We start from the raw sequence: 17,938 nt of genomic DNA, 5'->3' as shown, positions 1-17,938 counted from the left end.
ATATCTTATGCGTGAAGTTGGTACAACTTAATATTTAAATTTATATTCTCAAATTTATAAAGATAAAATCATTACTATTTTAATAAGAACTTCATTACCAGAGTATCAAATATTTTGTTAGGAATAAAAATAAAGTTAAAAAGAAGAAAAACCACATGACAAAACATCAAAATAGGCATCGTTTATTGGTGAAAAAACTTGATTGTTTCATTCTACTCTTCCATATTAATTCCAGAGCGCTATTAAAACCATATGGGATTTTATCATTTAACATTGACTTCAAAACTTCAATTAACAACCATCTTAAATTTTTTTTCTTTGAATATACTGGAACTAATTAGAACTATGTCAAACTGAGCCATGTGAGGTTGTAATTAAGATAAGATAGTATTGTTTCCATCAACATATCGTTTTTGTTTTGATTTTAGTATCTATTAATATCAATATATTTTGATATATCTTTTCAAATTTATTAATATTTTATAAGTACTTTTCATATCTATCTATCTATATATATATATATATATATATTATACATATAAATATATTTATATATAAATTAATTAATTTATTAAACTTAATTAAATGATTATATTTTATTTTAAAATGTAATCATAAAAATAAAAATATAAAATTTGATTTAAAATATTAAGAACTATGCACTAGCACAAAACAATATTGGTCAAAATAAAAAACAGGCAGAAAATACACTGAAATTTTGACACTAACGGTTTAAAACCAAAACGATAAGTACCGGCTGATACGATCGGTACCTACCTAAACGAAACCTACTAGCACGGTTGTAATGTAAACTAAAACTAAAACTACTAGTTTATACTAAAACAATATACTGAACCAATGATCTAATAAAGGACAATCAAAAGAAGCCATCAGATATTATAATCATACCAACATGTTCAAGGAGCTTATGTTTGTCATAGAAGGTTCTTGAATCAGCCTAAAATGCAAAGTTGAAACAAAATTTATATTACATTGACTTGTAATCTCTCAACATATATTTACATATGAATAGACTATAACCAGAAAATATGTAAGAACATGTTACACCAAAAAGTAAGAGATAATACTGTTCAAGCAGCACACCTAGGTAGATGGAGTCCAAGATGATTTACCGGTAATGGTTTTGTTTGATATGTAAAGCAAGCTCATCTTAGTCCCGTTGCTCTCTCTTTTTGTATAGATTGGAAAATACGTGCTGCTGATTCGGTGGCTGATCTAGGATTATGAGGCACAACTCGTATCACCCTTGTCCTCTGGTCGGTTTCGTTAGGCTTCGAGGCTCCCTGTGGATAGGCTGGAGCTATAAGGATAAGAGGTGTATTTTTTCCTTCAGCAGTATTACAGGTCCCGTCTTTCTCTGCTCTCCCACCTGGACTGCTTGCTGTACATCTTTGTTGCTCGGTGTCTTTAGATGCCTGAAACTTCACGACAGGAGGAATAGCAACATTCTTCTCACTCGGCAGATTAGATGAACTTTGTTGCTGAATGTTAAAGTTAGCTCCATTTCCAGATAACTGGCCACTTTGGGCATGGGACCCTGCTCCAGCAAATTGGTTCATCTGTTCCATGGAAGAACCTGAGAATGCTGGGTTCATGACTGGCATACCACGAGGAGGAAAGTAGGAGTGACCGACTAAAGGAGTGCCTGGTAGAACCCCAAGTCCTTGATGAGGAGGAGCTTGAGCTCCGTAAGCTGATGTCATGAAGTTTCCAGTCATTGGGTTTTGTCCAAAAGGTCCACAGCCTCCACAAGCAGATCCCATGAATCCAGGTCCTGGATAGGGCTTGTATATCAGTCCTTCAGAAGGGGACATGACAGGGACCAGCCACTGGTGCCCGAGCATTTGATTGAAACACCAAGGTTTCATTTTTTTATCACCATTAGCTGGTGAAGGTGGTGGATTTCCGAGGAAAGGCCCATTATTTGAAGGCTGACTACCATTTTTCACAGAAGACAGGGATGTCCTACCAACCGCATTTTCTGCTGAACATTCCATCTTATGACTTAGCTTTTCAGCTTCATCTTTGCGCTTATTTTGGGGCACTGGTTTTACAATTAACTCTGGTGGAAGCTTCTTCCCAGGAGAGTCTTTGTAAGAGGGTTTGCTCAAATATGCAGTATCCTCAAGCAACAGATGTGGCAATCCAGCAATTGATCTCTGAACCTGTTTCAACCCAAAGTATGAAGCATTTTAACTGTATAAATACAATTATCTTCATGTGCATGCATGTATCCATATAAGAACCAGCAGAAATTGATAAACAAGTCAGGATCACCTTACCTTAATCAGCCTATGTAACTCAAACACTTGTACAGCAAATACTCTTTGTTGACTGTAGAGAGTAACAGGAGTTTATCAACAAAATGTTGCAGAGGTCATAATAATACAGTTTTAACAGAATAAACTGCTGGCAAGTAAAAGGGGAATATCAACTAGATACTCATCACAATAATGCTTGAAAGCATCAGCTGGATACAGTTTTGATATTTAGCATACAAATATTGCTTCATATGAGGTCAAAGTCGCTAAAGCAGTTAACTCTCTCACTTCTCCTCCAATCCTTGTTTTATGATTTGGGGAGGGGTGGTTTGTAACTCATTCACAACCACGTCTCCAAGGGATGAAACCTTCTAAAATAATCTCAGTCTCGACAACATACCTTATGCACTTTGAAGCAATTACATATTTGTAAAGCAGAATCCAACAACCAGAAGTCAATTTCATGCAAACAGATATGCTAGAAAACACCAAAATAATCAATCTGAAGGCATCTATAAACGTCAATCAGAAAAATTCTTCAATGTCATCTTTGGAGCAGCCAAATATAGAACATTAGTTTCAGTAGAATAAAATTGAATCTGAAGCCACATGCTTTTGTCGCAAATAGAATATTATCAATTTACAGAATGTACACAAACAGATATTTTTCTTGCATAGATATATGTGCAAAATCAAGTGAATCCTTCACCAAAACCAAATAAATATAGGGCAGAACTATTAATCTAAATTGCAATTGACCTATAGATCCCAAAACCGAATAAATCCTTCACCACAAAACCCAAAATATCAAGCTAGAGAACATCCCTCTTGCCAAAATATCCATCACCAACTTAAAAATTTTTCAAACATTTCCCAGTTAGCCTCCTCCAAGGTCCACCAATATTAGCTCCAGGGATAATCCTCCGTTTGCTCATTCTCCTTCTCAAGACCTCAGGATAAAAGGTGAAGAAAGCTGCACCAACCCGAGACAAGAATATATCTCAAATGAAGATGAGCAGACAAGGAATAAAAGGAGTTCCACTGTCTCAGTTGTTGGTAGCACAAATTAGGATAGCCCTCTCCCTGCTAGAAGATGATCCACGGCTAACATGTTATTGAGGGCCTCTGAACACATAAAAATGCCACTTTGAGCAGAACTCCAGATCATTACTTCTCCCTCCTTCAAAGCCATATTACTATGCTCCATAATATAGCATTTATTCCATATTCCTACTATCAGTAATCTAGATTGCATTCAGCATATTAAAGTCAACTTTAACCTGTGATAACAACTAGAATAGTGATCTTAGTCAATATCCAATTGTAGTTTCAGCCAAGAGGAAATATTTAAAATGCATAATGTCTTTACAACCATGGGGCTAAAAGTTACAACTCGATACTGTAACAAGAGAGAAGACAATAGAACAAACCTCAGAACATATAATCACATTTAAACTAATAGTAACACACCATTCAATTAAATTTTCATGAAAACATCGCATGGATAAATTCTGTCTATGTCAATATATCAATCAAAAAAAGTTCCACTACTGGACCAGGCATCACATTGAATCATCTAATCTTAATATAGACTAGACCTGTTGTTCCACCCCTCCTCATAAGGGACCTAAAAGTTTCTTGTATAAGTTCTCATTCTCAAAAGCACAAACCTTGCACTGTTTTGTCGTCATATATACAAGTATATAATATGAGTATGTATTCACAGAAAAAGAAGAAGTACCCTCAGATAAAAAACCAGAAAAGTGAAAAAATCCAAGACAATATACTTAACAATGAATGCTTACTTAGCAATCGCTCTTCTTGCTTTCCAGAAACGCTTCTGACCTATTATTCCCACCACATCATCAGGAGAGATTTCCAAGCCTGATACAGTATCCACCACAGAAGTCTCAGAGACATCATCGCTTTTATCTCCATTTGCCCACTGCAGTGAGCCACAAGTCCTGTCTTCATGGCATTCACTGTCATTACTAGTTTCATCAGGAACACTGTGATTCCTCTCTGAATTAGACAGGCTTCTCTTCCGAGAAAGAATTCCGTCACCAATCACTTTCACCAAGGCAACATCATCATCAGTACATCCATTATCAACTGGTTGTCTGCCAGCTCTCAACTTTTCTACCAAGCAAGCATCATTTTCATGCGATCCACTTAATCTAGATGCTGGAATCTCTCCACAACCTTGATCAGGGGACACATTGGCCTCTTTGGCACATCCATCAATCTTTTCTCTAGTTGATGAATCTCCAGCAGTTTTTATTGAACGCTCCCTACTTGAGCATGCTTGCAAGCTCCCTTCACTCTGATCTCTTACCTCCTTTCTTGAACCGACACCAGACGAGCTACACCGATTTGGATCATTATCATGAACATTACGGGCTTTTTCCCCATCAAACCATTCCTTATTTTTGCTATGTTGTAGACCTGTCTCTGAATTAACAAAAACAGGAACCAAGAAATCATCCTCATCTCTAACTTTCTTTCTCGGTTCAAGGCGTGCCATAGGAGCATTTACACTTGCTCCTCCATGCTGGCCTGTATGAATCTTCTCAGCCTGATTAGTAGATGTCAAATGCGATACATGAGATGGAAAAAGCATATTTTGAAGGCTACTTCCCTGCAGGCATCAACCAGTTACAGCATAAACCATTATAGTTCCCGTTTCATTTGTATAAATACTAAGGAAATAACTAATCCCTCAAAAAATCCCCACCAGATGTATAAAAACAAGTCATAAATAAAGGAATTAATCCCTTATGAGCCAATAAGAAAAACAAAGAGACACAAGATAAATTGCAAACGCACACCAACCTGGCTTGTGGAAGTAGGAGGAACCAAACTGCCTGAATTACTTGCGTTATGAGGCAAGAGGCCAGGGTTAAACCTCTGTGAGGGAATACTTAGCTGTTCATAAAGGGCCATCTTATTCCTTGGAGGAGCCCTCGGCCCTCCTTTCTCTGTATCATTAACATGAAGCCTAGGGAACATAGGCTCCATATTCTTCTCATCATCTTTTCCTCTCTTCATTTATTTTGTTTACTATATCAAAGTTTCAACCAAAATAATAATAACAACACAATTTTACACAAAATTCACGAAGATACCTAATGAACCACATCACCAAAATTAAAACCCACCACTAAAAGCTCAAATTTTAACAAACCCATAAAGCAATAACGTAAATTGGTCGATACCCAGACTCCAAATGCACCTTCGACTCGGGTTGAACAGTCTTTGCAATAACGAAGAGAATACCCAGATGGGAAATGGTGAGTTGCAACTCAAACGAAGAAAAGGGGGAAAAGGGGAATAGTTTGGATATTGAAAAACTAAAAATGGTAAAGTTTATAAAGAGAAGATAGATTCAATGAAAAGGGTGAGATGGGAGAAGGAAATTGAAGAGTAAGGTTAGGGATTTGTATGAAGAAGAGGAAGAGGAAACCATGGTTGGTCTAAGAGAAGGGGAAAAGCGTTTAGATTATGGGCCCATTTTTGGATGGAAGTAGAAGTAGATGCTCCTTTTTCCTCGTGGATTTCCAATATTTTACTCTCTGCCATTGTTGGCCTCCAACAATTCTTATCCATTTGAAATTTTATAACCATTCAGTGCTTTTCCTGCTAAAATACCCTTCCTTACCCACCATTGGATTTTGCCTTCACGTTTGGCACCATTTTTTCATGCCTTTATTTCACCCAAAATAACTCTATACAAATTATTATTTTATAATTGTTTAATAGAAAATAATTTCTGATCAATTTTTTCAAAATAAACGAGTGAATACAAAATAATTTATTGACAATTTTTCTTTTTGAAAATGTATATCATTTCCTGAAAAAAGTCGTAAATTCATTTTATATAACCAAATATTATTATATTAATAAAGTTTTAATCTAAATTTTTAAAAATTTAAAATATTATTAAATATAATAATTTTCAATAGTATTAATCATTCACATTTCTATTTTAATCATAAATAAATTATTAACATAAATTATTTTAGTAAAATTATTTAATATTACAAATTTATTTCAATAATAATTTTTACATCCGTAACAATTTTAAATTTTAAGTAATATTCATAATATTTTATTGAAATTTTCTATTAATATTTTAGTAATTGAATTATATTAAAATTTATTTTCTAGAAAATATATATTAGGTAATAAATGTTTTATAATATAAAATATGAATAATTTAATAATATAAATATAGGTATTTTAAATCCCGTTTAATTTTATTTATCCTTTCCATTTTCGATGTTGTACCATTCACTCTCTTATAACTTCAAATTAAATTTTATTTAGACATTCATTATTATTAAATCTATATAAGATATTAGTTATTATAAAATATCATCTTATTATAAAATAAATTTCCGTTGTTAAATATATTCTGTGACAAATATAAATTTATATTAATTTTGTTTCATTGAAAACATGTTTTAAAAAATGATTTTCAGAAAACTTTTCAAACTGTGAAAATATTTAACAAAGAATTATTCAAAGATACTAAAATTTTCAAAAATTCAATCTATTTTTGAAAATTATTTTGAGTGAGACAAACACAACCTATTTTTTTCTTTTTGGTCTCTTTCTATTTTAATAATAATACTGATCTTTTAATTTAATTTAATAATGAATTTATTTATTTTTATAATAAGTTTATACTAAGTCTAACACCGTAATTTTCAAAATAAAATATAGTAAATATTTGAATGCATTGAAATTTGTATTTTTAATAAGATTGTATCTATTTTTTACACAATATCTAGAATTATCAATAGCCCTCTTCAATCCATAAATCTCGAATCCACGTCCTTCTCTATTGGTAACAAAGTCCATGCCAATCGAGATAAGATACAATTATTGAAATTCGTATTTTTTGAATTATAAAAAAATAATATTAAACAAAGTAAGACATATACAGCTAAATTTACTTTTCAAAATACATATATAAAATTTTTTAGTTAAATATATATTTTCTCGAGTTTACAAAAATATAATCATAAATAAATGTTGATGTCTTTAGTAAAACAAAAATAATTCTCTAGCTTCCACATTTTTGTTTCTTTAATCATCTTAATAGTTTTTACCTCTCGTTAAGGCCAGCAAACCCTAAATCCCCAAATTCTAATTACTCAATTGCTAGTGTGTTGATGTCAAATTTCCCTCAGTTTCTATGTCTTCTATCATTATATGAGCTTTGTGGTTTGGATTGGGTCTGGCTAATTAGGTAGTTGGATTGAAATTGGAAATTCCCCAATTCAATCTCCTTCTTCTACTGGCTTTAGAGATTTGATGGGGGTTCTCTCCTCATTATTTGGAAGCTCAATTTCCACTTGCTAGGCAAAGGGTATCATAAAAAACAATTGAAAATTCTATTAATATGATTCAAACTTTTATCAAAACATTTCCGAAAATTTATAAAATACTTAAAAATATGTTTCAAATATGTTTTAATTTATCTGAATATTTTTAAGTTAATACTAAGATGTTATAAAATATTTTTAAGAGATTTTGATATGCAAATTTTAAGATGTATGTCTATAGACATAAAAATTCGAAGCAAAAATATACTTCAAGAGCTGTCTGTCTTGAGACATTGTGTAGCATGTCTAGAGACAATTGGTTAATTGTCTTGAGACACACTATTCATGTCTCAACTTGCCAATGGCTATATAATAGCTATTTTTTAGCCACGTCTCAAGACATATTGTTAAGTCTGAAGACATACATTGTAGAGGGAATCTTCAAGCCCGGAATTAATGCTTCCAACGATTAGAATTCATATCCAACAATTATAAACGTTCACATATTTGTTCATTAATAAAAATACACTTCAAGACTCAATAGAGAGATATCCAAGCATCAAGATCAAGAGAAAATTATTCAAATATTTATTCTTTTATTTCTCCTGTAAATATTCTCTAAGAGCTTTTTTGTTCGATCTTTTATTACTCTCATTTTATTTATTTGAGAGCTTGACTCAGCCTGAAAAATGAGCCTAAATTTTTTCCAATACCCAACCTTAATAAAAATACTAAAATTTGGGCTTGGCCCACCTGTATTAATTTTTTTAACTTTTATTTTTATATAATTTTTTAAATACAAAAAGTATTAAAATAAATGTTCCCAATAAATTGAAAATAAATTAAAAAATATTTATACTTAGATAACACTAACATAAAGTGCAATTTAACATGCAAATACCTCTAAAATAGTAGCAACATTAACAACAAAATAATAGCAATATAATAGTGAAATGATAGCAAAACAGTAGTAAAAAGTGAGAAAGCAATAGTAAAACACCTGATTTTTTTTATTGCAAATTTGAGTTAAGCCTCGACCAAAAAATCTTACATGAGGCTTGATCTATTTTTTAAATAGATCTTATTTTTCGTTAAAATCTATTTTTTAACTTATATTTTTATCTAAATCTTCTTATTTTTCAAGTCACGTTGAATTGGATAGTCCGGACCATAGAAAATTTTTGTAATATTGAGGAAACACAAAAAAAAACACTAATAGTTAAATGAATCAAAGTGGTTCACCGATTTACCCCCTTATTAAAACAGGAAGACGCCATGGAGAAAGACTTAAAAAGGTCTAAGCGAGAAATGGTGCCAAACGTGAACGCAAAATCCAATTGTGGGTAGGAGGGTATTTTTGCAAGAAAAGTACTCAATGGTTAAAAAATTTCAAATGGATAAGAATTGTTGGGGGCCAACCATGGCAGAGAGTAAAATATAGAAAATCCAGGAGGAAAAGGAGCTTCTAGTTCCATCCAAAAGTGGGCCCGAAATCTAAACGCTTTTCCCTTTTCTCAGACCTACCATGGTTGCCTCTTTTTCTTGTTCTTCATAGAAATCCCTAACCTTACTCTTCAATTTCCTTCTCCTTTCTCACCGTTTTCATTTAATCTGTCTTCTCTTTATCAACTATACCATTTTTAGTTTTTCCATATCCAAACGATTCTTTATTTCCTTAATTTATTTTCTTGTTCCCCTTTTTCTTCGTTTGAGTTGCAAATCACCATTGTCCGATCTGGTTATTCTCTGCGTTATTGTAAAGACTGTTCAATCCGAGTCAAAGGTGCATTTTGAAGTCTGGGTACCGACCGATTTAAGTTATTGCTTTATGGGTTTGTTAAATTTTGAGCTTTTAGTGGTGGGTTCTAATTTTGGTGATGTAGTTCATTAGGTATCTTGTGAATTTTATGCAAAAGTGGGTTTTGGTAATTGTGTTATTTTTATTTGGGTTGAAATTTTGACATCGAAAACAAGATAAATGAAAAGAGGGAAAAATGATGAGAAGAATATGGAGCCTATGTTCCCTAGGCTTCATGTTAATGATACAGAAAGAGGAGGGCCGAGGGCTCCTCCAAGGAATAAGATGGCCCTTTATGAGCAGCTGAGTATTCCCTCACAGAGGTTTAACCCTGGCCTCTTGCCTCTTAACACGAGTAATTCAAAAAATTTGGTTCCTCCTACTTCCACAAGCCAGGTTGGTGTGTGTTTGCAATTTATCTACATGTCTCTTTGTTATTCTTATTGGTTCATAATTCCTTTCTTTATGACTTGTTTTATATATCTGTTGTGGGTTTGGTGAGGGATTAGTTATTTCCTTAGTATTTAGGCAAATGAAACGTGAATTATAGTGATTTTGTAGTCATGGTGGTTCATTCTGTAACTGGTTGATGCCTGCAGGGAAGTAGCCTTCAAAATAGGCCTTTTCCTTCTCGTGTATCGCATTCGGCATCTACTAATCAGGCCGAGAAGATTCATACACGACAGCTTGGAGGAGCAAGTGTAAATGCTCCAATGGCACGCCTTGAACCAAGAAAGAAGGTTGGAGATGAAGATGATTTCTTGGTTCCTGTTTTTGTTAATTCAGAGACGGGTCTACAACATTGCAAAAATAAGGAAGGGTTTGATGGGGAAAAGACCTGTAATGTTCGTGATAATGAACCAAATCGATGTAGCTCTTCTGGTGTCAGTTCAAGAAAGGGGGTAAGAGATCAGAGTGAAGGGAGCTTTCAAGTGTGCTCAAGTAGGGAGCGCTCAATAAAACCTGTTGCAAATTCATCAACTAGAGAAAAGATTGATGGATATGCCAAAGAGGACAATGGGTCCCCTGATCAATATTGTGAAGAGATTCCAGCATCTGGATTAAGTGGTTCACGTGAAATTGATACTTGCTTGGTAGAAAAGTTGAGAGCTGACCGACGACCAGTTGATAATGGATGTGCTGATTCCTTGATGAAAGAAATTGGTGAGGGAACCCTTTCCCGGAAGAGAAGTCTGTCTTATTCAGAGGGGAATCGCAGTGTTCCTGATGAAACTAATAATGACAGTGAATGCCATGAAGACAAGCCTTGTGGCTCACTGCAGTGGGCAAATGGAGATAAAAGCGATGATGTCTCTGAGACCTCTGCAGTGGATACTGTATCAGGCTTGGATATCTCTCCTGATGACGTGGTGGGAATAATAGGTCAGAAGCGTTTCTGGAAAGCAAGAAGAGCTATTGTTAAGTAAGCATTCATCGTTAAGTATACCGTCTTGAATTTTTTTCACTTTTCTGGATTTTTATCTCTGTGAATACTTACTCAGATTATGCACTCGTACATCTGACGAAAAAACATTGCAAGTTTTGTGCCTTTGAGAATGAGAACTTAAACAAGAAACTTTTTAGGTCCCTTAGGAGGAGGGGTGGAACAAGAGGTGTAGTCTATATTAAGATTAGATGATTCAATGTGATGCCCGGTCCAATAGTGAAATTATTGTCCTGATTTGATATATTGACATAGAATTTATCCATGCAATGTTTTCATGATAATTTAATTGAATGGTATGTTACTATTAGTTTAAATGTGATTAAATGTTCTGAGGTTTGTTCTATTGTATTCTCACTTGTTACAGTATCAAGCTGTAACTTTTAGCCCCATGGTTATTTTGTAGAAATAGAAGCATTGCTTTCAATCATTATGAAAGTTAGACAATTAGAAATAGCTGTAAAGACAGTAAGCATTTTAAATATTTTCTCTTGGTTGAAACTAAAATTGGACATTGACGAGGATCACCATTCTAGTTGTTATCACAGGTTAAAGTTAGACTTTAGTATGCCGAATGCAATTTAGGTTACTGACAGTAGAATATGGAATAAATGATATATTATGGAGCATGGTAATATGGCTTTGAAGGAGGGAGAAGTAATGATCTGGAGTTCTGCTCAAAGTGGCATTTTTATGTGTTCAGAGGCCCTCAATAACGTATTAACCTTGGATCATCTTCTAGCAGGGAGAGGGCTATCCTAATTTGTGCAAGCAACAACTGAGACAGCAGAACTCCTCTTGTTCCGCGTCTGCTTATCTTCATTTGAGATATAATCTTGTCTTGGGTTGGTGCAGCTTTCTTCACCTTTTATCCTGAGGTCTCGAGCAGGAGAAGGAGCAACGGAGGATTATCCCTGGAGCTAATGTTGGGTGGATCTCAGTGGAGGCTAACTGGGAAATGTTTTAAATTCTTTATAAGTTGGTGATGGATATTTTGGCAAAAGGGATTTTGTCTAGCTTGATATTTTGGGCCTTTGTGGTGAAGGATTTATGCGGTATTGGGATCTATAGGTCTACTGCAGTTTAGATTAATAGTTCCATCCTATGTTTCAGCTGCTAATTGTTGTACATCTACAATATGTTTTACTCAATTTTGCACATATGTCTATGCAAGGAAATATCTGTTTGTGTACATTCTGTAAATTGATAATATTCTATTTGCAACAATTGCATGTGGCTTTGGCTTTGATTTTATTGTACTGAAACTAATGTTTTTATATTTGGCCGATTCAAAGGTAACATTGAAGAATTTTTCTGATTGACTATTATAGATATAGCTAGGTTGTTTATTTTGGTGTTTTCTTCAACATAATGCTAGCATATTTGTTTGCATGAAATTGACTTCTATTTGTTGGATTCTGCTTTAGAAATATCTAATTGCTACAAAGTGCATGAGGTATGTTGTTGAGCCTGATGTTATTTTAGAAGGTTTCATCCCATGGAGATTCAGTTGTGAATGAGTTACAAACCACCCCTCCCCAAATCATAAAACAAGGATTTGAGGAAAAGTGAGGAATAATAAGCTTAAACTCTTTGCCTGTGAACTACTTTAGCAACCTTGACCCTCATGTGAAGCAATTTTTGTATGCATAATATCAAAACTGTGTCCAGTTGATGCTTTCAAGCATTATTGTGATGAGTATCCAGTTGATCTTCCCCTTTTACCTGCCAGCAGTTTTTTCTGTTAAAACTGTTTATTATGACCTCTGCAACATTTTGTTGATAAACTCCTATTACTCTCTACAGTCAACAAAGAGTATTTGCCGTACAAGTGTTTGAGTTACATAGGCTGATTAAGGTAAGGTGATCCTTGACTTGTTTATCCATTTCTTCCGGTTCTTATATGGATACATGCATACACATGAAGATACTTGAATATATACAGTTAAAATGCTTCATACTTTGGGTTGAAACAGGTTCAGAGGTTAATTGCTGGATCGCCACATCTCTTGCTTGAGGATGCAGCATATCTGAGCAAACCTTCTTTCAAAGACTCTCCTGTAAAGAAGCTTCCTCAAGAGTTAACTGTAAAACCAGTGCCACAAAATAAGCGCAAAGATGATGCTGAGAAGATAAGTTATAAAATGGAATGTTCAGCAGAAAATGCGGTTGGTAGGACATCCCTCTCTTCTGTGAAAAATGGTAGTCAGCCTTCAAATAATGGGCCTTTCCTTGGAAATCCACCACCTTCTCCAGCTAATGGTGATAACAAAATGAACCCTTGGTGTTTCAATCAAATGCTCGGGCACCAGTGGCTGGTCCCTGTCATGTCCCCCTCTGAAGGACTGATATTCAAGCCCTATCCGGGACCTGGATTCATGGAATCTGCTTGTGGAGGCTGTGGGCCTTTTGGACAAAATCCAGTGGCCGGAAACTTCATGACCTCAGCTTACGGAGTTCCAACTCCTCATCAAGGACTTGGGGTTCTACCAGGCACTACTTTAGGCGGTCACTCTTACTTTCCTCCTTATGGTATGCCAGTCATGAATCCAGCATTCTCAGGGTCTGCCATGGAACAGATGAACCAATTTGCCGGAGCAGGGTCCCATGCCCAAAGTGGCCAGTTATCTGGAAGTGGAGCTAACTTCAACATGCAGCAACAAAGTTCATCTAATCTGCCGAACGAGAAGAATGGTGCTATTCCTCCTGTCACGAAGTTTCAAGCATCTAAAGATGCTGAGCAACAACGATGTACTGCAAGCAGTCCCAGTGAGAGAACAGAGAAAGATGGGACCCGTAGCACCGCTGAAGGGAAAAATACACCTTCACTTCTGCCTACAGCTCCAGCCAATCTGGAGGGAGCCTTGAAGCCTCGCGAAACTGACCAGAGGGCGAGAGTGATACGAGTTGTGCCTCATAATCCAAGGTCAGCCACTGAATCGGCGGCACGTATTTTCCAATCTATACAGAAAGAGAGAAAGCAACGGGACTAAGATGAGCTTGCTTTACATATCAAACAAAACCATTACCGGTAAATCATCTTGGACTCCATCTACCTATGTGTGCTGCTTGAACAATATTATCTCTTACATTTTGGTGCAACATTTTCTTACATATTTTCTGGTTATAGTTTATTCATATGTAGATATATGTTTGAGAGATTACAAGTCAATGTAATATGAATTTTGTTTCATCTCTGCATTTTTTAGGCTGATTCAAGACCCTTTTATGAGAAACATAAGCTCCTTGAACATGATGGTATAATTATAATATCTGATGACTTCTTTTGAATGTCCTTCTCTTTATTATATCATTGATTCAATAGGTTCTTTTAGTGCAAACTAGTTTTAATTTCTTGAGTTTTCTTCTTTCAACCATATGCTTCATTACATTGCAGCCATGATAGTAGGTATCGTTCCGGTATAATTGTATTAGTCCGTGTATATACATTTTGGTTTTAAATCATTAGTAACTAGTATAAACTTCATTTCGATCAATATTGTCTTGTACCGGTGAGTGGTTCATACCGATTGGTACAAGTTTTTAATGTTTTAAATCGACTTTTTACTTTTTATCCTTATTTTTATTGTTTCATTTAAATTAAAATATAATCATTTGATTAAGTTTAGTATATTAAATTATTATATTCAAAAATAATTTATATATCTATGAAAATTATTCAAAAGCACTGACAAATTTAGAAATATATTGATATCAATACATACTAATACCTAATTTCATTTTTGTGATTGTCTATTTTGATTACAACCTCACATGGTTTGGTTTTGGTTTGGTTTGGTTTGGTTTTATGAACAAATTATTCATAGTTCTATTTAGTACTAGTGTATCCTTTTCTTTTCTTTTTTCTTTTTGTTAGTGATTAGGTATTAATTGAAATTATGGTAAATTTCACTATTAGTTATTTAATTAAATTAAGAGTAAGTTTTATTTTGGTCATTTGATAGTCACCCATATTTTAGTTGGTATAATAATTTTAGTACTCAATTTTTATGTTAATTTGCCCTTAATTGTATATAAGATGATAAAATTGAAAAAATAGATAAAGTGAAAATATGAGTGATCAAATTATAGTTTTTAATTAAGTGATCGAAATGAAAACTACGCATAATTTAACTAATAGTGTAGTTTAAATGGTGATACTCAAACTTATAAGTATTAAAACTTAAAAAACCTAAAGCATAAACGTTTGGTTTCTGTCGTCAGCTTTCATTTCTACTTTCAATCTTTGGTGGAGAGTGGTGGGGATTGGGGATCGATCAACGGTGTTGATTGGATGAGCAATGTCCTCAGCTTTTTGGCCAATGCTAATGGATTGGATTCTCTAAGTGGTCTGATTAATAAAACAGAATACAACTTCTAATTAAAAAGGAAATTGAGTTTCCATATATTATTAAAACTTTGGTGGATCAAACAATTTTTCTACCATTAATTTAATTGCCACATTTCATGTTTTATTTATTTAAAGTTGGGAGTAAATTTAAATTTTTAATTATTTCTATTATATAAAATACTTTTAACTAATAAATATATATTAATATAAACTATATTTTAAATCTATATGATAAAAATATTGGATCAATTCAAAATTTTATATGTACCAATAAATTTAACAATTGAATTCACCATAGATTTTTGACGAATTAGTCATTGTAACATGACATGTAGGATGTAGTCTATAATGTTAATTAATCAATTAAAGCCTTTCATGAAGCAGTTAATTACCCCTTTTCAGAATGCACTCATTCAAGGTGGAGACATCATGGATAACGTGCTGCTCGGGAGTGAACTAATCTATACCATCAAGTGAAAGAAGACAGGGAAGGGTATTCGAAATAGACGTGTAGTCGCATAAGTCGGGATTTCTTGCTTTGTGTAATGGAAATCATGGGATTTAACAAGCATTGGTAGCAGCTTGTCCACCAATGCATTAGTTCAGTAACATATCAAGTCCTCATTAATGGTAGTCGTACGGAGCCTTTTGTCCCTAGTAGAGGCCTACGTTAGGGAGATCCCTTTTGTCAAAATATACTTCTTTATTGCTCTTAAAAGCTGGATTGAGCAAGTGATACGGGGTACTTGTATCGCAAGGACATGTCCTCCCGTCTCCCATCTCCTATTTGCAAATGACGAATACTTGTTCTTTAATGCTATTACATATTCTCGTTAGGGCATTATGCGTGTTCTTACACAGTATTGTAATCTCTTTAGACTGTCAAATACTATAGGCTTGTATCTATCTTTGAATTTTTAAATTTTCAACATAATTATGTTAATTGTCTATACCGCATTACTATCATGTTCAATTATCTATTCCTTTACAAAAGAATGTAATTAAGGATATCTTTTCTACTATTGTTAAATTACAGTATCACTTTATTTTTCTTATCATGACAATTTCATATTTGGCTATATTATTTATTTTTGGTATTTAAGAAATTAATTTCAGAATCACTAAATATATGAAACCATTCATCATGTCTTTTTCATCGAATAAGTAGTTATAAAGAGATTTAGAATCTCTCGGTGAAATTAAAAGGTAAATTTGCTATCTGTCATACCTTTCGTCATATGATCCACAAACTTCAGACTAAGCTTGCAGGATGGGAAGCCAAGTGACTGTCTCTACGGGGAAGATATAATCTTATAAAATTTGCGTTGTCATCTATTCCTCTATATGTCATGTCTTGCTTTAAACAAGTGGAAATTACACGTCAACTTGGAAAAAATTATGCTCCCCTGTTGAACAACGTGGGTTAGGTGTCCATGGTACCGAGCTCTTAAATGAAGCTCTTCTCTGCAAGAAAGCTTGGAGAATGCTAATAGAACAGGAGAACTTTACCTAAAGCATCTTATTTCGGAAATATTGTCACGATCAACATTTTCTTGATTTGCGCCTCTGGCAATCTGACTCTTGGTTTTGGAACAACCTTCCATGCGGACGTGATATTTGTAAAAGGGAAAGGGAAAATGTTGTTATTCTATCCAATTCTTTTGTTCACCAAACTAATCCCAATTATTTGCCCTATAGTACTACTTGTCACAGATACATAGACTCTAATAATCAAATGTGGGATACACTCTAAGAGTTGTGTTCACGGGGGTTTTCCATGGTTGGAGGTAAGGATAAATTTGTCTGGAAATACAATCATAGCGGTAATTTTTCTGTTAAAAGTGCTTATGACTAGCTACGGACCATTCCCTCATTCCTTACCTACCAACCAACACCTCAATTGGAGAAAGCTATGGCAATTGAGATTACCATATTAAGTACTAATATTTGTTTGGAAGTTGTTAAATAATTGTTTGCCCTTGTATGTTGAACTCAAAAAGCAAGGCATTGCTGAAAATGATATCTGCCCCATGTGCCAAAGGGAATCTGAGTCAGTGAACCATTTGTTCAAAGAGTGTTCTTTCGCGAAGGCTATTTGGTTTGGAAGGCACATGAATTTTAGACTCGACACCATTGAAGAAGCTAGTATCTAACTATGGCTGTACCAAATATTGAATACGATATTCCACCAGGACTCGACGAATCAGGCATTTTCTTTCTTATATTGCTCCAAACGTTTAGACTATCTGGAAAAGTCGAATTGTATGTGTTTTTCGCACACAAAACCTTCTCCAGTGAAGTGTATTCTTCAGGCTAACTATTTTGCCATTTATATCTTGAGAGCTTTTCAGGAAGAATCTACCGTCCAACATGACCACTGCACTGTCTACTCACTACGATGTCAGGCATCTGGTATTGAGGAGGCATTCCAATCATAGTACTGGCCTAACTGGTGGTGCAGCCCTAGCCATGGATGCCAAAGGCAGTCAAATAATCATATGGAGGACGATTAAAGGAGACTCAAAACTACATTGTCGACTGTTATTGGTACGTTCTATCTTATTTCGCTTTCATAATCTCAGTATCATGTGTTGGTGTTGCAAGACTCCTAATAAGCAGTGGAAAGCAAATTTTCACAATCATGTCAACACTAACCGGAGGTTGGAACCGTTACGATCTGACATACAACACCTCCAACAGGGGATGACTATACTTTTTCTACTAAATCGCCAT

At 34.3% G+C, this 17,938-nt stretch overlaps 2 protein-coding genes across 4 annotated transcripts; one reads left to right on the top strand and one right to left on the bottom strand.

The window, feature by feature from the left end:
• Positions 1 to 971: 971 nt before the first annotated feature.
• Positions 972 to 6,026, bottom strand: LOC108453066 (protein EARLY FLOWERING 3). Its single transcript, XM_017750965.2, has 4 exons — positions 5,115 to 6,026; positions 4,088 to 4,920; positions 2,304 to 2,355; positions 972 to 2,186 (listed from the first exon to the last, which is right to left on the bottom strand). Exons 1-4 carry the CDS (start codon positions 5,328 to 5,330, stop codon positions 1,167 to 1,169), a joined length of 2,121 nt encoding a protein of 706 aa, XP_017606454.1. The 5' UTR covers positions 5,331 to 6,026; the 3' UTR covers positions 972 to 1,166.
• Positions 6,027 to 8,847: 2,821 nt separating this feature from the next.
• On the top strand, positions 8,848 to 16,155 carry LOC108453877 (protein EARLY FLOWERING 3-like). 3 transcript variants are annotated; one of them, XM_053030804.1, is made up of 5 exons: positions 8,867 to 9,806; positions 10,010 to 10,833; positions 12,661 to 12,712; positions 12,831 to 13,885; positions 15,608 to 16,155. In XM_053030804.1, exons 1-4 carry the CDS (start codon positions 9,591 to 9,593, stop codon positions 13,845 to 13,847), a joined length of 2,109 nt encoding a protein of 702 aa, XP_052886764.1. In that variant the 5' UTR covers positions 8,867 to 9,590; the 3' UTR covers positions 13,848 to 13,885; positions 15,608 to 16,155. The 3 variants fall into 3 exon arrangements, with proteins under 3 accessions (XP_017607725.1, XP_052886764.1, XP_052886765.1); XM_053030805.1 differs by lacking the exon at positions 15,608 to 16,155 and adding an exon at positions 15,079 to 15,322; XM_017752236.2 differs by lacking the exon at positions 15,608 to 16,155 and having other exon boundaries at positions 8,848 to 9,806; positions 12,831 to 14,145.
• Positions 16,156 to 17,938: the final 1,783 nt, after the last annotated feature.

The sequence above is a fragment of the Gossypium arboreum genome, chromosome 7 (genome assembly GCF_025698485.1).
Source record: "Gossypium arboreum isolate Shixiya-1 chromosome 7, ASM2569848v2, whole genome shotgun sequence".
In the NCBI taxonomy this organism is placed as follows: Eukaryota; Viridiplantae; Streptophyta; class Magnoliopsida; order Malvales; family Malvaceae; genus Gossypium; species Gossypium arboreum.
This window is presented reverse-complemented; position numbering and strand designations above follow the sequence as displayed.